This window comes from Micropterus salmoides, unplaced genomic scaffold (assembly GCF_014851395.1).
Source record: "Micropterus salmoides isolate LMB-PRFRI ecotype aquatic unplaced genomic scaffold, ASM1485139v1 Ms_hic_scaffold_21, whole genome shotgun sequence".
Taxonomy (NCBI): Eukaryota; Metazoa; Chordata; class Actinopteri; order Centrarchiformes; family Centrarchidae; genus Micropterus; species Micropterus salmoides.
The window spans coordinates 15816785-15838691 of NW_024041262.1; the positions used below are offsets into that span (position 1 = coordinate 15816785).

The following is a 21907-nucleotide window of genomic DNA, read 5'->3' on the forward strand; positions in this document are numbered from 1 at the left end:
GTTATTATTTTTGTAAAGCACTTTGTGACTTGCTCTGTGAAAGGTGCTATATTAAATAAATTTTACTTACTTACTTACACTGTACGCCAAAACCAACAGACTCAAGAACAGTTTCTTCCCACAAGCCATCACTCAGATGAACAGCTGACTCTGACTCACAATGTCAGGAACCATTCCTGTACAATAACCCAGTTACTCTGCCACCTATTTACTGGCTACCACTTACTATATATTCATCATTCTCTATTTCAGAGCTGTTATTACTGTTCATATTCATATTGTATATTGTATATACTGTATACCAAATCCGCCTACCTCATGTACATAACACCACACAATACTTATTTATTCCAGCGTTCTTTGCACTCATCACACTATGTACATGTATGCTTGTATGTGTACGTGCACCTGTATATCACATCCACCTCCGACATGTACATAATAATAAAAATGGTAATAATATTTTTTATCCTGCATCCTTTGCACCTTACACTGTTCATTGCACTACTGCACTGTTGTCTCTGTCTGTTGTTATTCATGTTCATGTTCACTGTAGCCTGTGTTTGATTATTATTGCCTTATTGTATTATTGTATAAGTAAGCACATCGTGAGCATTGTCCGGAGTCAAATTCCTCATATGTGTACACTTACCTGGCAATAAAGCTGATTCTGATTCTGATAATTTCAACAAATATAAGAAAAATGCTTTTGAAATAAATTGGCTAGCCTAGATTTAATCTAAAGTCAACATGCTAAATACAATACCTCAGTGCTTTTTATATTCTGCAAACATATATACATTTCACCTCATTGCAAAACTCAATCTAACCTTTTTTCTGGACTTTTATAGAAAGATACAGTAAAGGAAAAAGTAGCATGATGATAAAATAATTTTTTTGCACATGATCCTGGATAGACCTACACATTTGTAAACACATGTTCTAGTGGAAGTTTCCAATGATACCAAATATGTCAGGCTGAAATATATATACTACATACTGTAACGTGTGTGTGTGAGTGTGTGTGTGTGTGTAATCATAATATCTAATTACAATATTTTAGCAGAGATTTATTTTGAAATGTCAGACTTTAAACCACACTTCCGTTCTTTTTCCGCATTTCGCCGGCCGGCTGGCCTGACGCAAGATCCTGGCTACCACTTCACCGCCAATTTTCGAAGATTTCTCTGTAGAAACATTTTGTTTGAATGTCAACGTCAACAAAAGCGATGAATTAATTGTTATTCCTTTAACTGTAGCGGAAATTAATGGGTGTATGGTAACGTTAGCGTGACGGCCGGTTTTTAGTTCACAATTAACTTGGTGACAGTTTCATCAGCAGCTCTTTCAGTTAGGGGAGGAGCACATGTAGACTCCGAGTCCACCTCTGTTTAAGGATTTCTCTGATTAAAGATTAACTGGTTGAAGAAGATGAACACGACTCAATAGAAGACAGGACGGCATAAACTGGGACTTGAGGAAGTTAAGTAAGAACAATTATGCTCTTAATTGATTTACCATCTGGGGAACCAGTAGGATATTCTGACTGTACACTGGGAGACAAGGGACCAACCCTCATGTATCCATTTAAATATACTACTCATCTGTAATTTCTCAGGTAAATACCTCAATTTAATGTATTTTGATGATGATGATTTTTAATGTGTTTGTTTCTCACTCTCTGTATGTATCTTTGTGATGGGAAAGGCATTAAAGTAAACATGTTGCTGCAAAGGCTGACCCTGTATTCAAGAATGGATCTCCAAAGACAACTATGCCGGTCTCTCACCAGACCACTGACACAAGGCAAGCCATGCTACAGTACCACATTGTTATGCAATATATTCCATGTAAACACTGTATAGACTGCAGTCCATCATTCAGCATCCTGGATTACAGAAAGTAAGTTCTTACACCAGATCTTTCTTTGACAATTGACTGAATATTAAACAATTTTCCACATGTGATTAATTGTTTAAGTCAAACATTTTCTTATCCTGGCTTTTCAGTTTTGAAAGTTTTATGCTGTGTGACGGTAAACTGAATTTTTAGGGTTTGACAAAACAAGCCACTGGATGGCATCGTCTTCAGATACAGCAACCTTTCATAGACCCAACATTTCATTAATTGAAGAGTCTTGGTTCTTTTTGGCTACTGAAAAAGCAGATAGCACACATGATTGTGTCCATGACGGCAGGCACTTGATGAACTGCTGTTTATCAAACTGCAAACTTTGACTTAGATGTGCTTTCTGACCTACTCTGTACAAGATGTCATGCCCCCCCACCCCCCCTCATGCGCCTCATGCGCCTCATGCGCCTCATGCGCCTCATTGCTCCAGAGATGTGTAATGTCAGCACAGGCTTTTCTGCTGGCTCTGCTGATGTGGCAGTTTGAAGGCTGTGATTATCTAGTTTCCCAGGTTACAGATGGATGTCGGGGGGGGGGTTCTCTTTGTCACAGTCATGTACTCATTGAAACAAAAACCCAGCAAAACATGATTGTTTGCAGTTGTGTAAAGTTTGCTGTATTTTGTGTGGAATCTTATATATCATTACATTGGTACACCCACAAATTTGTTTGTATTTTTTTTTAAAGCATGTGTTGTAAACAACTACATTGCACATTTCTTCCTATTTTGCTTTTGTTTTCAGTAGATTTTAAAAAATAAAAATGGATCTCCTAACTAAGCATCCCTCATTGATTGATCTATGTTTTTTACTTTTTAGGCATCATTATGTTGCTCAAAGTTTTATCCTTCTGTTTTGCAGATGAGTTACATTGAACAAGCAATAAAACAATTCCTTTTATTTCAATGTAAAAATAACATCTTCTCCCTCTATACAGTTTCCCAGGGGAGGGCAAATGGCAGCTCCTTTGCACACCGCAGTGAACTGCGTCAGGCCAAGAGGATCGTAGTAAAGCTCGGCAGTGCTGTGGTCACCCGTGGCGATGAATGCGGCATGGCTCTGGGGAGGCTGGCCTCCATTGTGGAGCAGGTGAGAGACCAAATCCCCTGTAACCTTTCATTGTTAGAAAGAGGAGCAACAACTGAAAAGAAAATTCTGGATGACTTATGTCCAGTGGTGTCTCGTCCTGCAGATTGTTTTAGTTTTAGTTTCCCAGGTTTTGAGAAATCTTTTCACAACAATACATCTGGTAAATGGACTTTTGTTGTCATTTAAAAATGTAATATTCAGCACCAACATATTTCTCTGGAAACAATGTCCTTGCTACTATGGATAATCCACCAAACATGCTGTGAACAGTTTTATTAGTGATTGTTTTTTTCAGTAGACAGTAGCTCCAATAAAAAAAATACCACCACAAGCAGCACTATCTCAGGGACAGATGTCTGTAAAACATCGACAATTAAAGCAAAAAATAACATCATGGCTAGTTACCACTATGTGTAAGTAAGAAAAAAAAAATTTTCTTACTTTTTTAATTGGGGTGAACTGACCTTTTAAAGCTGAATCCTCAGTAAGTCTGGAAAAAATATATATATATTGGCCCAGCTGTGGTGTATGAGTCCTAATTGGGTGTATTGTCTTCCAGGTGGCCATGCTGCAGAATCAAGGAAGGGAGATGATGATTGTTACCAGTGGAGCAGTGGCCTTTGGCAAGCAAAGATTAAGACATGAGATCCTGCTGTCCCAGAGTGTCCGACAGGCACTGCACACGGGACACAATCAGCTCAAAGACATGGTAAGAAAAGGTGGAGGAATGTGTTGGCGGTGTTAAAGTATGAGCCAACACAGAGGGAAATAGAGAAGAATTTGCTGCTGCTGCTCTTTGTGGATTGAAACTTAGAGGTGACCTCGATGCTTTGGCACTAAGTCATTATCATGAAAACCAACACCAAATACATTTCTGCTGGAATATACTAAGAACAGATTCAGTACCAGTGACACCTGTCCAATATAATGCAAAACAATACAATAGCCTGCAATAAATAGTACATTTCTGAAGCTTGATGTTCAGTGTTTCTTGAGACTGTCAGCTTGATGTTGATCCAACTCTGTGGTAAGTTGTTTATGCTATTTATTGATTGCCCTGCAACATACAGTAGGTGTTCTATTTCTATTCTATTCTATATTCTTGTTAGACAGTTCATTCAACCAAATATTTGCCAAATGTGCGTGCTAGATATTATGATCATCAGGTAAGTCAGCTTTTAGATCGTAGCAGGTGTTCTCTCTCATACAGTAGGCCTATACCTTGTGTATAAATGATGCCACCACAGCCAGGGTATGTGGCTACATTTTTTAAAACTTTTTTTTTTGACACACCAGCTTACCTTGCCATACCTTACTGATAACCTAAAGGACACCTATGCTGGTGTGGCATAGTTTGATTGAAGTGTCTTTACTCTGAGAAATGATGTAACCAGACGTCTACTGCATTTATGTTGCAGTCTTTGCCAGTGCTGGAAGCCCGGGCCTGTGCTGCGGCTGGACAGAGTGGCCTAATGGCCCTATATGAGGCCATGTTCACCCAATATAGCACTTGCACTGCACAGGTACATATACTTAACAACAATAACAAAATACCAACTTTGAACTTCTCAAGAAGTGTATGTATTGCAGAGTAACTTTGTTCTGTGCTCTTTCCTCCCTCCTCTTTTGTCAGGTCCTGGTGACAAATCTGGATTTCCATGATGAAAAAAAGAGGCAGAACCTGAATAGCACACTGCAGGAGCTGCTGCACATGAACATTGTGCCCATCATCAACACCAATGACGCTGTGGTGCCCCCGCCGGAGCCCAACAGCGACCTCCAGGGGGTAAATGTGGGTACACACAGTAGGGGGGCTTTGCTGGTGATGGTGATGTGGCAGCAGGGGTGCTGAAGGATTTTGTAGAGACAGTGTTTATATACTGTCGACAGTCACTTTTCATTGGCTACACTATTTCCTTTTATCAACACATGCTGAAACACCTCTGCCACCCTGCCTCACATCATCAGTTCTGCCCTCAACCATTAAGCCATGTGCATGCAGTCACTGGGGAAGAGGTGCTGTCAGAAGGGCTCGGGACTAACTTCTGTAGGTTAGACGCCTACTTTACCTGTTCTTCTGCAGAAATAACTAATACGTTTTTCTTGGAGATAATTCTGCCTGAGATAGATATATATATATTATTTTTTTTTTAACTGCCCCCTCAATCACTTCATCCTGGCGCCGGTGTGTGGATGGATGGATAGATAGATAGATGTATGTATGTGTGTGTAATAGAGGAAAAAAATGTATATACATTAATGTTTAGGTATTTTCAACTTTCCTGTAGCACTTAAGAAAAGGCTCAGATGGGTAAATGGCAGATGGTTGACTCTGTGCCACTGGGTTTCTGTCTTTAAAAGCTTATATCAGCAATCTTGTGGTTCTGTAGGTGATCAGCATTAAGGACAACGACAGTCTGGCGGCCCGACTAGCTGTGGAGATGAAGGCTGACCTGCTCATCGCGCTGTCTGATGTCGAAGGTATGCGGGTTACCACAACAACAGTCCGTGTCAACTGTTGGGTAACAACACCATCTGTCTGGGTTCTTCACTGGGAGAGAAAAAACACCACTCTCAGGGTCAACTGAGAGTCATATCAGGGAGACAAACACAGACCTTCTGGCTTCATGTTTAAAATGAATGCTGATAGGGTTGCTGCAAGGTATTAGTGATGGGAAGTTCAAATCTTTTTACTGACTCGAATCTTCAAATCTAAGCTTTTTTTGAGTCATTTTGTTCATTTGAATTAGGCTGCTTATTGCGGCACTGCAGCTGTCTTGTGGGCGATTAAAAAACAGCGCAGTTCTCAAACACAGAATGCCTTGTTTGCTTTAATTGACAAAGTATAATGCCCAAATTCACCTCTTGATCATTCTCTATCATCTTTCTATAAAGCCCCATGGGGCCACAACCAAATTCAAACCATGTAAAAACCACAGAAATATGTTGCAATCGCCACAACTCCTGCTAAGTCCATTTTCACATTATTTCCTGAGTATACAACCAGACCAGCCATATATATATATATATATATATAAAAAATTATAATTACTAACTAAAGTGCACATTCATATAGTATTCTAACGTCCTTATCCATGAGTAAAATCTATATATTAACATCAGATTTGCTGGGAATATATTGAAGTAATAAGCTTCACACATTATATGAATAAAACACACCATTAATAAGATTTAACAAAATTAATAATAATCTGGATAAAGCCATCAAGTTCTTAAAAGGATTCCAGCACGGAGGAAGGAACAAAGAAATATTAACGCATAATATAAACGCAGCAGTTTGGCAGGTCTGGCCCCATCAGGTCCGGATTCTGCAGACAGAGAGAAACAAACATGAGCAAAACATTAACGTTGCTATGTGGCTGTGTTTTAATGTTTTAATGACCGGGTCCGTTTGTTTTGGCGAGAAGACTACCTCGGAGGTAGTTTAGCTCCCAGTAGAACTCTGTCAGGGCACTGAAGTGGAGCGGACCCAGAACAACTCTGATCAGCTGTTAGCTGTAAACACTAGCAAGACTAAAGTTACGGTACAGCTGTGTTAAAACTATTGCACAACATCATTGCATTGTAATAATGTTTTGCTTTATTAAATATAATTAACACATAATTAACAAAATAGATATATAATGTCAGTCTGTTAGCTGACAACCAACTTGCCTCTCATTCTCCGGTGCTGGCAGTAACTCAGGCTGCAGAATGAACAAAAGACTCTGAGGACCCATATGAGTGGTGAACGAATAGTTCATGTCTGCTCCACAGTGCCGAGCTGTCACGTGACAAATGAACAACTCAGATCCAGAGACTCACTGTTATGAGTTGCAAACTAATCAATTCTGTTTCCTGTGCTGAAGGAACCCATGCAGCTGCGAGTCCAAGAGTCCAAAGTCTAAGACTATTCACGCATGCGTGAAAATCAACAAACTACTCAGTCAAACTACTCGTTCCTCCTGAGTCATATACAAGATTAGGTCAAATGACAATTACAAGGTGTGTGCACATGTGAATGATGTCAGAGGGTCATTCAGTATCAGTTGAGTAGATTTAGAAGGATGACTGAGAATCATTATCATATCAATTTTATATGTATTTATTTGTCAGTTAAATGACCCATGTAATAGTGTACCTGCATAGTGTTTTTGGAATCATGCATGAGCAAGTAAGTTGTGTAATAATTGCTGATTTCTTAGGACTGTACAACAGTCCCCCTGGAACAGATGACGCCAAGCTCATTGACATTTTCTACCCTGGAGACCAGCAGTCCGTCACCTATGGTACAAAGTCCAGAGTTGGGATTGGAGGCATGGAGGCCAAGGCATGTTAAAATTACTCAATCAATCACTCTGTTAAAAAACTGTTTATTTACTTTCATGTTAAAAGCCTTGTCTTAGTAGATATTTATCAGGTGGTTAAAGTGCAAAGCTCTTGTACTATGGATTTTCTTTGTTCTACTACTCGTGTTTCGAGAACGCTCTGTTCCCAAGAATGATAATGAGAGATGTTAACATTGCATTTTAGATTTTAAACCTGATATTCTTTCTAGTCTCAGACCACTCTTGAGCCACAATCAGTGGTGGAAAGTAACAAGTACATTTACTCATGTACTGCATTTAAGTACTTTGGTATTTCCATTTTATGCTACTTTGTACTTTTTCTTCATTACATTTCAGATGGAAATACTTTTTACTCAACTGCATTTAATGTAGTAGTAAATGAATGCAGGACTTGTAATGGACTATTTTATACATTGTTGTACTGGTACTTTTACTTAAGTATCTCTGATTACTATTGCTATCCTGCTGAACCATACAAAGTCAGCTATACTGTTGCCAAGTGTTATTCATATAATGGATAACATGATAAATAATGTAATGTACGTAAAAGGTAACATGTGAATTTGACATTTGTGTTGAGATTGACTTTAACTAGACTTTTTAAAGTTGTGTGTTTGTGTTTTTCTGCAGGTCAAGGCTGCCCTCTGGGCCCTGCAAGGTGGCACCTCCGTGGTCATTGCAAATGGCACCAATCCCAAAGTAACTGGTCAAGTCATTACTGACATTGTGGAGGGCAAGAAGGTGGGAACCTTCTTCTCTAAGATCAAACCTGCTGGTGAGTTTACCTGCGCTGCATGTTTTCTCTCGCAACCTCTTCACACATTAGTATTATTGCAGCCATATTAAAGCTGCACCTTCTGTTAAAGTCAGTCAACAATTAATTGGGTTCACCTTGCTAAAATGAGCCCGGTCTAACAGTCCTGCAATAAATTCCACTTTCAGGAAGGTTATAATGTATGGTTGTGCTGCAACTATTTTAAAGAGGTGCTGATTCAGCTTTGCTGTAGTTTGTAGTACTGTTGAGTTGTTTCGCGTGTTTCTAATATTTTGTCTACCATGTTAATATCAATGAAGGTAGACTAAGCACATCATTATAACTCAATATAGTTGAACAGCACCACAAACTACAGCCTCTAAAATGATCATTAAGTTGAATCAACACCTCTCTAAAACTGAACATGAACCTTCATGACAGTATGATTTATTGCAGGGCTGTTTTGTTAAATTAATTAGTTTTATCTAAGTATACCTAATAATAAACTGGCACCTGATTGTACATTGAGTGAAGTCTGTCCTGTCCCTTCACCAGGTCCAACTGTAGAGCATCAGACAGAAATGGCACGTTGCTCTGGAAGAACCCTGGCATCGCTGCTCCCAGACCAGGTGGCACATTGTTTTAGGCACAAAATGTATACTCAGTTAGCATAAATAGTTTGTGTTGTTTAAGTTTATTTGTAGAAATATTTTAATATAGGTCATTAGCACTAGTTAGTCCTAAGCTTATCTTTAGCGATATGGAGAAACACTGACCCCTTGTGGATGGAGGTGCTGTATGTATGTTCATCCTGCCTGTTTGGTTAACTGTGTTGTCAGAGGAGTGAGATCATCTGCCGTCTAGCAGAGCTGTTGTACGAAAGGCAGGAAGAGATCCTGGACGCCAACAAGATGGACATGGATCTGGCTGTAAATGCAGGTAAAAGAGTGCCACATTCAGTCAGTTTGTTAGGTTTAGAGAGGATATAGCAGTGTGAAAACTGGAAAGTTTGAAGCAGTGGAAAGTGTGTGGACGTGTTTAAGGTCCTTCCAGAGAAATAGTAAGCTCATGTATCTAAAACAGATTTTAATCAACAGATTCTTCTCTAAAGGGAAATAATCTAATTTAATTGTCATTGCTTTCAAAAAGGTACACCAAACTTACCCACAGATCATTTTGTAAAAATGTCATATCTCTCCACCAGAGGGCGACTGTACCACTTTCCCTCTCTGTTGATTGCCTCAGTTAATGAGAGTTTGATCCCATATCGCCTGATAGCAAAGTGTAACCTTGCTCTCCCTCCTTTCAACAGGCCATTTGCCACAAACTATGCTTAAGCGTCTAAGCTTGTCACCAGCCAAACTCAACAGCTTGGCCTTAGGTCTGCGCCAGATAGCTGTGGCCGCCCAGGACGGTGTGCGTCGTGTGCTGCGCAGGACCAGGGTGGCTCACAACCTGGAGCTGGAGCAGATCACTGTGCCCATTGGAGTTCTTCTGGTTATCTTTGAGGCCCGACCTGACTGCCTGCCACAGGTATCCAGTCAGAGTTACCATAATACAGACTGACCTTCTTTAAATTTAAAGATTGTTGATATTTCATAGGTAAGTGTTTTTAGTTACATACAGTATTAGAAAATGCAAGCATAAATACATTAAGATGCCACATGGAAAACACTTTTTTTGTTTGGAAATGCATATACATACACATTGATTCTCATTCGCTCATTACAAACCCTTTGTGTTTTTCTCCAGGTGTCAGCATTGGCCATAGCCAGTGGCAATGCCCTCTTGCTGAAGGGAGGCAAGGAGGCAGCCAACACCAACCGTGTCCTCCACCAGCTCACACAGGAAGCCCTTTCCATTCATGGAGTCAGAGAGGCTGTGCAGCTGGTAAAATTTGTTTGTTAAGACAAACCTTATAAACTCAGAAGTCTGGATGAAAATTCATCACCTCAATCAGTCAATTAGAAATCAGCTCATGCAAGCATGTACAGCATGTACATGTAGCTATTGGGGTTAACAAACCTGTGTTTTGTTACAAGTTGAGCACTCGCGAGGAGGTGGCAGATCTTTGCCGACTGGACAAGATGATCGACTTGATTATCCCTCGAGGTTCATCCCAGCTGGTGAGGGAGATCCAGTGGGCAGCCAAAGGCATCCCAGTGCTTGGTCACAGCGAGGGAATCTGCCACGTCTACGTCGATGCAGAAGCCAGCGTTGACAAAGTCTTAAAAATTGGTTTGCATATATAAATCTCCCTGCTGACGACTACCTTAGAAGTTCATGTGTACATTACTCCTGTTTTTAGTCAATGAACATTAATTTACCAAATGTCAGTAAATTGTGGCTGTGGTACTGGTAGACCAGTTCTGCCAGACATGTATGTTAGATTCCAAACAACTATGAATATGTCAGTAACTGACAACTGATATTTTCCCATTCAGTCAGAGACTCAAAGTGTGACTACCCAGCTGCATGCAATGCCATGGAAAGTCTGCTGATTCACAGGGACATCCTCAGGACCCCAATGTTTGACCAGATCATTGACATGCTGCGCAGTGAACAGGTAAAGCACCAAATGCATGTAAATTTCACATAAATTCACATAAGCAAAATAACTCACCAAGAAACTCGATTATAGTTGACCTTTTACCAGAAAATAATATGGTATTCAAATTGATATACTTTAGTAGTCATCTAATTTTAAATGTACATTATTTTAATATATATTTTTCTACAGGATGATTTATTATCATTTTTTCATCTGTGTGGTGTCACTAGGTGAAAATTCATGCAGGCCCTCGGTTTGCCTCCTACCTGACATTCAGCCCATCAGAGGCAAAGTCCCTGCGGACAGAGTACGGTGACCTGGAGTGCTGCATGGAAGTGGTAGACAACATACAGGAGGCTATGGACCATATTCACAAGTATGGCAGCTCCCACACAGATGTTATCGTCACAGAAAATGGTAGGTTGCCCAATGTGTTAGTGCTAGTATTTTGTTGTTGTCTCTTTTCCTTTTTTCCCCCTTTTGTTAAACATTGTCTAACCATTTGCATTTTAAAATAGCAAACAATAATGACTCAGAAGATGCTGTCTATTATTTTGGTCATATCTTTGTACCCTCACACTTGTTGTTATCAGGATGAGTGAGTGACTCCACTGTAGGGGACACCCCATTTAAAATGTAGAACAGATACTAAAACACATTTTTAAAGACTTGTCCCCATCATAACTTTGGGTCACGTTTAAACATTTTTGTCTTTCAAGTGAGCCATCACACTGCATCTTTCTAACTCATGTTGACTGAAAGAATTCTGTGCGGTGTTCAGAGTATTTTCTGACTTAAAGGATGTGGCCATATTGCACGTGGGCACATTGCCATTTTTATGACATGTTCATTTGTCTGGCAACTTCATGAAATGTTGATGGGAACTGAAGCTGTCCCAAAAACATCAATGGGTGTCTTTTACTGCTCACATAAATAGTGGTGTTCGTAACATGGATAGACTGCAACGATAGGAACCTTTTTTAAGTAAAAAATCTGGTACATAATAAAAATGCACGCAAAGACCAAGGCACAAATCCCTCCATAAAAGGTTAAAATACAAATATGCAGAAGATTTCACATGTTTCTTTAGGTGATCAGAATAAAACAGTGAGCAACATTGGAGAGAAAGTGTTCTGTTCACATTTCTACATTGAGGATTAATCTCACCTGCAGTGGAGGATGTGCTGCTGCCATCTGGTGACCACAGAAGGTACCCCAATTCATTTAAATGCAGTTCTTTGTGTAAGCTAATGTGAAAGTAGAGAGAGATTTATAAGAATGATAGATACAATAGATAGAAAGATACAATAGATAAGTAGATAAACTGTATACACTATAGATAGATGGGTAGATAGATACTGTGTTTATTCAGTAATACAATATTTAAGTATTTACTTCTAAAAGACATAGATGATTTTAAAGCCAAATAGCAACTCAAGGATTTCTCCTGATGAAATTTAGACTTTAGACATAAACTTGCCCACATCATTCTGTCCAAGATGATGAAAATGAGATTTTGTAGCACTGGGTGTGTACTAAAATGACACTGGCAGAGGTATTTGTGATTGCAGTGGCGGCAATGTTATTGCCTGTTATTTTGTAATGAAATCCTCAGAACTGCAGATTTTCTTTCAGCTTTTGCTGTTATTTGGTGCATTAATGCATAATTTCAACTAAATTTCTATGGCATAACTACAATAAATAGTTTTTAGTGACACATACTTCATTTTAATGCCTGAAAGGTTATTGGATCGGAGATAAAAGGTTCTGAACCAGGAGCACCGATAAGCTGTCTTTCTCTTACAGTGGACACAGCGGAGCAGTTCCTGCAGCAGCTGGACAGCGCCTGTGTTTTCTGGAACGCAAGCACACGTTTTGCTGATGGCTACCGCTTTGGACTGGGTATGTCTTATTGCTATATCATCTGGCTTTTGTTGCTGCTCTTTCTGTTAAATCTTTTTCAACACCCTACATGTTCTTGGTTACATTCATTTGATGTTCTCTCTCAGAGAACTGCACACTTTTAACACGTGATGTGGAGGTTACCATTCTCACTTCTTGTCTTTCTTCCTCTGTATTTATTTATTTTTCCTAGGAGCAGAGGTAGGTATTAGCACGGCTCGTATCCATGCCCGGGGCCCTGTGGGCCTGGAGGGGCTGCTCACCACCAAGTGGGTCCTGAGAGGTGACGGGCACACAGTAGCTGACTTCTCTGAGAATGGTACAATGAAGTACCTCCATGAAAACCAGTCTGTCGGGCAGCCTCTTGCAGGGCTGAGGGACAGCAACTAGACTAGACTTTAACAACACTCGCTCGGCCTTAGCATTGGTCAATATGGTTTGCATTGCCCACCAGCAGCTGGATATTGGCTGATGTCACTGGTTTTAAACCTCTGAAGCACACAGCATAGAGAGAGACGCTTTACACACCAATGGTCCATTCTATCACCACAACCAGAAAGTTGTCCCTGTTCATACTATACTGTTCTTGTACTAAGAGTTTATAAATGCATTAAATTCTACCTCTGCTTATGATACTTTTATATGAGTTACATAAGACACCCTCATAGGCTCCTGTAGGAGGTATGATGTGGTGGTTACAACACATAATACCTCCACAATTAATTGGGGAAACTGTGAGCAAGAAGGGAGTTTAACAAAGATTACTTTAAGATACAAGTACACATAAGTACACAATTGATATCTGGACACTGAAGGGCTAGCCACAATGGTTCATACTGATTGTGCTGTAAGTGCTGTTGTTGTTCATGTAACATCAGTTTTTCTCTTGCTTTTCCAGGTTGAATTTTCTTTGTGTCTCTGAATGTACAGGTATTTTGAATAGATGAGTTGCTGGTGTAGGTAATATTAGACATGAACTAATGCCACAAGTTTGCATTCAATAGTAGAACTTTTTACTTTATTTAAGTTTAACCAAATCATGGTGTGTTACAGATTCTAACATGTCCTGTATTGGGGCTTGATTACATGATTAAAATGTATAGTATGACAAACGTATACAAAAGTATCTGAAATGGACCCCCTTTGTTTTAAAACAGTGCACTCCAGCTTGGATGCATCCATTGTATTTACCTTTTTTTTTTATTTGATCATTGTTACAAGTTGTGCTCATTTTTCCATGCTTTGTTGCTTTCCTGCTTGTTCCTAGTTGCGCCCAAAGCCTCTGTCAGAGCAGGAACAGTAATTGACAAGCTGCCTCCTTCAAGCTGGAGGGGAGAACGCAACTGCTTTTAAATTACACTCTGTAACATTCCAGCCTCTGAGCTCCTATCTGATGTCTTGCAATGCACACTTAAGGATTGGTTGGTTTGGGTTGTTTAATAGTATTGTAGAATAAAAAAAAAAAAGTTGAAAATAATATTTTTTTGTATATGCTTCATTCTTTCTTTGATTTATGTAGTTGAAATGTTGAGGATTTATACACATATGTTCTTCTCTGTCCTGGCACTAGTGTTTCTACTTTCACAAAGAACACAAATTAATGGGGAAAAAAGTCGTACTGATCTGAAAAACAGATGTCTAAAAAGGCCTTTTTAACGTTGCCCATAGGGGAATTACGCATTGCTGGAAGTGGGGCAAGGAAGATGGAAGACAATACTATAGAGGTTTAATTATCCAGCCATCAGAAATGAAAAGAGGGAGAAGGAGAACTGAGACTAATAATGGAATCACAGGCTTATGTTCTGGGTTTCTCTGTTTCTTTCGTTTTCTTTCTCTTTTCTAGCATCTAAAGAATTCATTCTCCAAAACGCACTACTTACCCTTCAATCAGCTTCCCATCACCAAGTCCAAAGGGTTCCGAGATGAATAGGGAGACAAAACTCGGATCTCACTCTTCTGTCCTTTTTATGTGTGAAGTGATTGAAAATCTCATCTAAATGACTTGAGGTAGAAAAGGAACGATCCAGGGACATTAATTATTGCCTGTCTGATGCATAGAATTGTATTTTACAGTATTGCATGCATCAAAGTTGTTTGATACAGTAACTATATACAGTAGCTATTCGGGCATATGTGTGTATACCCAGTTGCTGTATTAACACCAGTTTTCTACTTAATACATAATAACAGGACACTGAGAAGCATGTTGTCATGAAATTGGGGGCTTCCATTGCCAGGTCACTGATCGACATTCCTTTGTTTTATTTTAAAGCAGAGAAGCAGATTTTGCATTGAAATAATCATATTTTGGCAATAAACTGCCACCCTGTAAATCATATTATCAAAATTCCCAGCTAAACAGCAGAGAAACAAGAGAAAATTGCTTGGGCCATACATTTTTCTCGAAATCCTAGACAAATAACAAAAAACTGACCCCAGCTGAGACGGACCATGTCAATAGGAAATATATTTTGTTTGTTTTTGTTCACCCGATCTCTCTCCTCAACTGATGTACCAATTTTATTTATTTTAAAACTAAACTAAGTGCAGAATTCAATAATGTTATAAGTACAAACTGTAGTAGAACTCTGACTGAACGGAATATATAAGGCTGTTTGAAGAGGTTTCAGGTTATTTGCCTTTACTGATCTTTTTATGTGAAGTTTGGTTATGGTTATTACCATAAACTTTAAACACAAATGACCATAGACTTGTTTTCTGTACTTCTATATAAGTGTATAAGTACTTACTTTCTGAATTTGGTTAATATACGAAGCTATTGCCCCTTCATGACCTCAAATTAACTTTCAGTTATGGCTGAGGCCTGGCAGCCTGTACATTTTCTCTGATCTGTTATCTGACATTGCCCCCAGACCCCAGCTGATCAGATCCCATGTTGCACCCTGTTGATGTTGTGTTGTCTGCTGGGTATTGTTGTCCACAGATATAAAACGGATGATGAGGGCAAATCATTGGACTTGTACAGCAAGGCTGACAGTCCTTTAATTGGACATTACTCAAGGCCAAAACTCATATTTCTTGTTGTGCTTGATCTTAAGAGACTCTCAAATGCACTCCCTGCTGGGCTTCAATTTTTTTTGAATCAATAATTAATGGTCAGTTATTTATTCATGTGTATCGTTGCCAATTACGCAGCGTCTAATTAACAATTTCAATAATTGATATTTTTTTCTGAAAGGGTTCAGTATCTTGGGCTGATGAAAAATGTATGAGCGGGGATGTGGACTGGGTTTTGTTTTTTGTTCTGAGAGAGCTTGATGCTCGGGGCTAGTACCAGGCCACTTTGACTCCAACTCTTTGAGTTGGCGCTGGCCCTGTGATGTGGATCTAATATGGGCATCTTTCATGGACCCAACGCGCTTACTCTGTACCATGTGATCTCTTAAAGACTCCTACATGCTCATCCTCAGATACCCTTTTTTGGTCTTTAATATCAAACTTCAAAGAATAAGCTTCTGTTTCCTTGATAATTTTTCTTTGTGTATGTAGAATGACGATATCCTGGCAAACTGTAGAAACTCTTGGTCTGACTAGGACCTCAGTGGTTACACTTCTAAATCTAACTCTGTGGCCTGATGAAACTAAAGTTCAATCACTATACTAAAGATTTATGAGAAGCCATATCCCCTGATCTTTTTTATAGTGACAGCTGTAGTAGTCAATAGAAAATGAACAAAGGCTCCCTTTAGTTAACTTTCATCAAGTTTTCGTTTATTGTGATTCCAGTAGGACAAGAGGTTGGGGACCGGCGAGGCAAACCCTTTTGCTATGGGACGACCAAAGCAAAAAAGATCATCACTATTTATTGTGAGCATTGCTTGAGCACTGAGGTGGGAAGGAACTTAACCCAACAATGCGAAGCAACCCAACAAAACCGGAACCCAACATCAGACACACCAAAATCCCCATCATTAAATGTATAATTTCAGGTTTGGACACAACAGTGTTGAGACCACACTGAAACAGTGCTGGCATTAGGGGAACAAGAGGGTGGAAAGGTTAACGTGGGGCTCAGTAAGGTTAAAAAAGCTGTGAATCAGTTGCTCTCAGTGACACGTCTCAGAGATCCAAAGGTTGGGCTGGTGCTTCCCCACTCGCTGTGCCTCCTGTACTCTCCAGGATGCAAGAAGTACTGGCGTCCCCTGTAATTGGGGTGTTCATGCAGAATCCAGTAGCCCTCAATGACATTGACAGAGGAGATGTCACGGGTGTGGAAACGCTCATTCAGATCTGGGCAGTCTTCCATTAGCTCCAGATTCTGGCCCGCAAAGTCAGACCGCTCAAAGATCTTCATCCTGTAGTTCCCGGTATACTAAAGAAGAAATGATGAGAGACTAAGACGATACTGCCATATAATCTAAGCATTTGTTCAACTTTATATTACCACAGTCAAGTAGAACAATAAACAATTTGATTAACTTTTTTCCTTACTAAACTTGTCCTGATCCAATGACCCAGTTTATTTTTACTACAGTTATAGGTCAAGCTAAAAAGAGATCTTTTAAAATAGCTGCAGGTACTGGCACTGAGTGGTGAAATCAGTAGGACTAGGCTTGAGAACTAAATGATCCTAAAATGGCACTTCTTCAGAAGAACTTTTAGTGAGAACATTGCTGCAAACAGAGTAGGGCATCAGTTAAAACTCACAGGTGGCACCATACGGCAGGAGCGGATACAGTCATTGAAGCCTGCCCAGCGCTGGTAGTCCGGGTACTCGCCCTTGTGCAGCATGTACTGGTAGCCGCCATAATTGGGCTTCTCGTAGGCCACCCAACAGCCGCTCTCCACTCTTATCGAGTTACAGCGGCTGAAGTGACTTTGCATCTCAGGACAGTCACTGCTGCACTCATAGTGACGACCCTGGAAGTTCCTGTCTTCGTAGAAGATAATCTGCACATGATGGATAAGTGGACATCATCACCACAGCACTATGCCAAATACAAACTAACATACAGTTTATATGTATGACTAGTTCTCTGTTCTTCCACTGTTCAGACTCTTAAACAATAATAACTTTTAGTCTGCATGGTTTTCATCACCATACCATTTGATATGAGCCAGGTTTGCAAATTAGCTTCATCCAACAAAGTTCTTGTTACTGAAGAATTGTAAGTGAAGAATTTTTGAATAGAGAAGTTTAAGGGAGTACGAAAACATTTCCCAAATGATTTACTAGAAGCAAAGTTAAATAAAATATAGACAAAAAGTCTTGGCCTAGTTTTTACAGGAATTAAGACTCTTGACAGAGTTGGATTAATTGCAATTTTACTATCCTCAACAGATGACAAAGGCATAATTTAACTATAGTTATAACTTACTAAGTCTTATTTTGCATGTTGTTTGCTTTCATTAATTCAAAAATTTACCACTAATATCTAGCATTTTGTTACATCCCTGCATATGTTTTGAAAACATGGTAAACTTTAGAGCTACTGACCATAACACTTCTACCCACAAAAGCTTGAGTTAACATTAAATGAAGGTCTTAAGCATTTTATGTGAAAAAAATAAATTCTTTTTGAGTGTGTGTTTGCAGCATTTATCATGTCAACTGCCATTTTAGATGCAAATTATCAATATATCACACATCAAACATTCAAGCTGCTTTTACTATATAGATTTTAAATTGCACGCTTACCTTGCCCATTGTAACTGTGTTAAGTTCACAGCAGACCAGACATCGGGCTGTACCAGACCTCTTTATAGACCCTGCTGGGATCAGGGCTTTGCAAATGTGAAACAAAGCTTTGTCGTGTCAGCAATGTACGCTCTATAGACTGCAGAACACTATACTGTTGGACTGGTGAGCTGCAGCAGCCCTTTTGTCTCTGTCAAATCTCTGTCTATGGAAAATACTGTACAACTGCACTTTCTCAGAAGGCTACAATAAGAGTTGCAGCATCTGCCTTTATTGGCATGAATGACAGAAATCTACATGCAGACTGTGAGCATTGGCAGGTCAGCAAAGAGAAAAGGTTTGCTTTCTTTCAATAGGTATTTGACAGTGACAGATCATTAAGCAGCCGGCTTTTAACGGGGGAAGATTTACGCTAAGCAGGAAGCAAATGTCCTGCTTGACCAAAGAGTGTTATTGTGTTGCATGGATTTGTTCAAATAAGCTCAGAAAGGACATTGTTTTTTTATCAAGTGTTTAATTTGAGTTGTGCATAGTTTACATGAGAGTCCTCATCCTCCTGAATGAGCCCACCATGGGGTTGTGGCAGCCCCAGTCACCACAGGCCCTGTACTCTCCAGGGCGCAGGAAATACTGGCGTCCCCTGTAGTTAGGGTGCTCGTAGAAGATCCAGAAACCCTCCATGATGTTACAGGAGTAAATGTCACGGTAGTGGAAACGCTCATACACGTTAGGGCAGTCATCCATGAATTCCATCATCTGTCCCATCATGTCAGGCCTGTTGTAGATCCTCATCTTGTAGGATCCTCTATACTGTATGTGACAGAAACCAGAACATGATTATTATGCTAATTTGGTAGAGAGCACTTTGGTAGAGCTTTCTGTCCTGAGCTTTTTTCTTATTTCTTCAACTTTGAATTCAAGTAAGTACTTGTGCTACTTTCTTTAAGTAAATAACTACAGATGAGAAAGAGCAACAACTATTCTGCAGCATGACAGAATTTGATATTCCCCCCCCCCCCCCCCCCCCCCCCCCCCCTCCCTAAACTGCCAGAAACACTCAATGTGACTAAGAGAATTAGAATGAAGGCACCAAATCTTATGTGGGTGTATTATATTCCTTTTAAAGGCTGACTGTGTCTCCTTGTGGGCCTTCCAACAGAGACTTTATTGCTATGACCTGCCTGAGTATCTGTAAATGACATCAAAAGGCCAGTGATTGACATCCATTTCTAAAACAGCATTTGATGTACAAGGTGAGCGGTGGGGGTTGGCGGGACTACCACTTCTATCTTTCTGTTTGATTGACTTACAGGGGCGAACATCTGGCAGGAGCGGATGCAGTTGTTGAAGCCCATCCAGGTGTGGTAGTCAGAGTACTCGCCAGGGCCAAGGATGTACTGGTAACCCATGTAGTGAGGCTTTTCATAGGCCACCCAGTGACCGCCGCTGACACGGATGGAGTTGCAGCAGTTGAAATGCCTGTAGGTGTCCATGCAGTCACTGCTGCACTCCCAGTGGCGGCCCTGGAAGTTGCGGCCTTCATAAAAGATAATCTTGGGAAAAGAGAGAGAAGCATGTATCACTTAAGTTAATGTTAGGTGTGTACATTTACTAGTTGCAATACTCATGAATGCACTGTAGGGGACACTGCTCTCCCTTGAACAAAATTGCTTTTTCAAGAGTCCTTTGAGTGTACAAGCCTCTCCAGTCTGCTGTTCTTGTATATTATTTTCTGTGCTTGACAGGTGAAAATCAAGGCAATTGAAAGTTGTGTTATAGCTGACTTTTATTTAAAGAACAACTCATTGTATGCTCGCCCAATCTGAACACTGTCAACTTCTCAAAATTAAGGAGCCAGAAATTGTTGCTGTCATACAGATGCAATGAATATGTCATCTACGGATGCCACGTAATTGTTGATCTCCACAGAGGCTTCCCTTTTAAACACCTATATGTGGGTTTTTCCACCCCAAAATAAGTCATTCTGTTTTTTTGTAGTTATTATCTTTACTTGAATGACTACTTTTGCATCCTCTCCTCCTCTCTGCTGCATTTTCTATATTTGACACATGTTCCCAAATCATGCCATTTTCCTTCTTCACCTCCTCGTCAAAGCGTTTGCCATATTGCATGTGAGCTCACCTTTCCCATGGTTGCAGGGCTGTGGATGTTTTGCGCACCATGGACACACTTACAGGTCCTTTTATACTCTCCCACTGATGATGAGGCCTCTGACACGTCAGGGACTACTACTCTTTACCTTTTCAAACTACTGTTCCCTTTTGTCTGACAGCCCGCGGGTAACTTATCTGTCTGCTAGAGTTTACCTATAGAATTGACAACCCCCCCCTCCCAAAAACGCCACACAATGCTATATGCTATTCTGTGTTTGTATGACCCTTGTTCCGTCATGACCTTGTGATGCAGCCTTTTGAAATGTCACACAAAGGCCCTTTAGGTATGTGGCCCCCAACAACAAAGCCTTTAAAGTGTACATTGGGTTAGGTCATTTTTGGGGGGCTCGTTCTAAAAAAGTACTTAACCATGTCAGGATTTTCATTTCATGTCTTGCTTGCGTGGAAAATTATAACATAGTTACCTTTCATTCAGTCCCAGTTGAAGTGAGTTTGGATTGTTACGTTCCCTAAGTGGTACAGGTCACAATGTAATTGTTATTCAATTCCTGTTAAAGGGAAAGTGGTGTTGATACTGTGGACTGAGTCAAGCTTTTGTGTTGATGTAATCTACAGTGATCTGTTGTCTCTTGCTTGCTTCCATAGCCTGCAGTTGTACTATGATGCCAGACGGGACTGGTCTGTTTGCAGATGTACCGACAGAACTGTGTAGTGTGTTTGTCTGTGTGTGTGTGTGAGTGTGATATAAAAGGCGGGGTTTGGGGCATCTGTGTGGTTGAGTCTTTGTATAAAATGATAGATGTTTGGACTTGTCTTTAGCTTGTAAGCATAGCCCAGAGCTGAAGGGGAAAAGGCCAGAATGATTTGCAGCCATGCATTGTGTTCCCAAAGCCCAGCTGATGCCAGAAAGGTCAGTCTCATCCTTTAGCCTTTCATCAGGATAAAGGGCTCGTGCCCCCTCTCCACTTTGTGTGCTTTTTGCAGCTTCAGTTGTGTAAAAAGGCAAATGTTTTCAGAAAGCACAATAGCCATTATGTTCCTGGGGGGAAAAACTGCTACTGTGGTAGTATAGCCGGAGCCATACGACACTATTTCAGTGTTAAGGAACAGCGTTGATAAGCTTTTGCTCCTTTGATCATTCATTGACTTGAAACTCTCATAGGCTTCAATAGCTTTCATGTTTGAAGCTGCACTCTTTTTCTATGACATAAGTAGATCATTGATATCCTTTCATCACAGTGTGCAGTGTAATTGTGGCAGATTATCAGATGGGATGTTGTTTTGTTTTGTGTGTTTCTCAAGCAAATATTTACTCAGGGAGGAAAGGTTTTATCAGAACATATAAGAAACAAATGTTTAGATTTTCCTCATATGTTCATTCATAGATTAATGATTTCTTTCATCATGCCTATTAAACATAAAATCCTTGTAACCAATCTTGATGCAAGAGGGCAGCAGAATGACAGGGAAACCATACTCTGGCTGGAAAGCGCTTTTTCAAGCTCTGCGTGACACAGTAGCAAGCATTCACTTTTCTGAGGTGTCTTTGAATGGGACT

At 40.0% G+C, this 21907-nt stretch overlaps 3 protein-coding genes across 7 annotated transcripts; 1 reads left to right on the plus strand and 2 right to left on the minus strand.

The window, feature by feature from the left end:
• The first annotated feature begins 1168 nt into the window (after positions 1-1168).
• Positions 1169-14029, plus strand: aldh18a1 (aldehyde dehydrogenase 18 family, member A1). Of its 5 annotated transcripts, XM_038736194.1 has the most exons (19): positions 1169-1487; positions 1708-1806; positions 2848-2999; positions 3559-3708; positions 4418-4522; positions 4633-4791; positions 5390-5480; positions 7205-7329; positions 7979-8123; positions 8658-8731; positions 8942-9041; positions 9415-9635; positions 9855-9992; positions 10145-10340; positions 10547-10668; positions 10884-11070; positions 11827-11863; positions 12460-12555; positions 12749-12874. In XM_038736194.1, exons 2-18 carry the CDS (start codon positions 1722-1724, stop codon positions 12533-12535), a joined length of 2163 nt encoding a protein of 720 aa, XP_038592122.1. In that variant the 5' UTR covers positions 1169-1487; positions 1708-1721; the 3' UTR covers positions 12536-12555; positions 12749-12874. The 5 variants fall into 5 exon arrangements, with proteins under 5 accessions (XP_038592122.1, XP_038592120.1, XP_038592123.1 ...); XM_038736192.1 differs by lacking the exon at positions 11827-11863 and having other exon boundaries at positions 1169-1618; positions 12749-14029; XM_038736191.1 differs by lacking the exon at positions 11827-11863 and having other exon boundaries at positions 1170-1487; positions 12749-14029.
• A 2583-nt stretch (positions 14030-16612) lies between these two features.
• On the minus strand, positions 16613-17478 carry crygmx (crystallin, gamma MX; the record flags this gene model as incomplete). Its single annotated transcript, XM_038736197.1, has 2 exons — positions 16613-16888; positions 17224-17478. Coding segments are annotated over 2 exons (531 nt in total), but the record flags the coding sequence as incomplete, so codon positions are not given.
• A 1270-nt stretch (positions 17479-18748) lies between these two features.
• On the minus strand, positions 18749-20055 carry crygmxl2 (crystallin, gamma MX, like 2). The gene is given in 3 exon segments (XM_038736196.1): positions 18749-19024; positions 19525-19767; positions 19769-20055. Coding segments are annotated over 3 exon segments (573 nt in total). The 5' UTR covers positions 19823-20055.
• Between the last annotated feature and the right edge of the window lie 1852 nt (positions 20056-21907).

Bases quoted from the DNA above. Each gene is read 5' to 3' on its own strand.
- aldh18a1 (XM_038736192.1), top strand. From the start codon at position 1,722: ATGTTGCTGCAAAGGCTGACCCTGTATTCAAGAATGGATCTCCAAAGA. The intron at 4,523-4,632 runs GTACATATACTT...CTCTTTTGTCAG, and splicing joins ATAGCACTTGCACTGCACAG to GTCCTGGTGACAAATCTGGA. The intron at 12,556-12,748 runs GTATGTCTTATT...TATTTTTCCTAG, and splicing joins TGGCTACCGCTTTGGACTGG to GAGCAGAGGTAGGTATTAGC.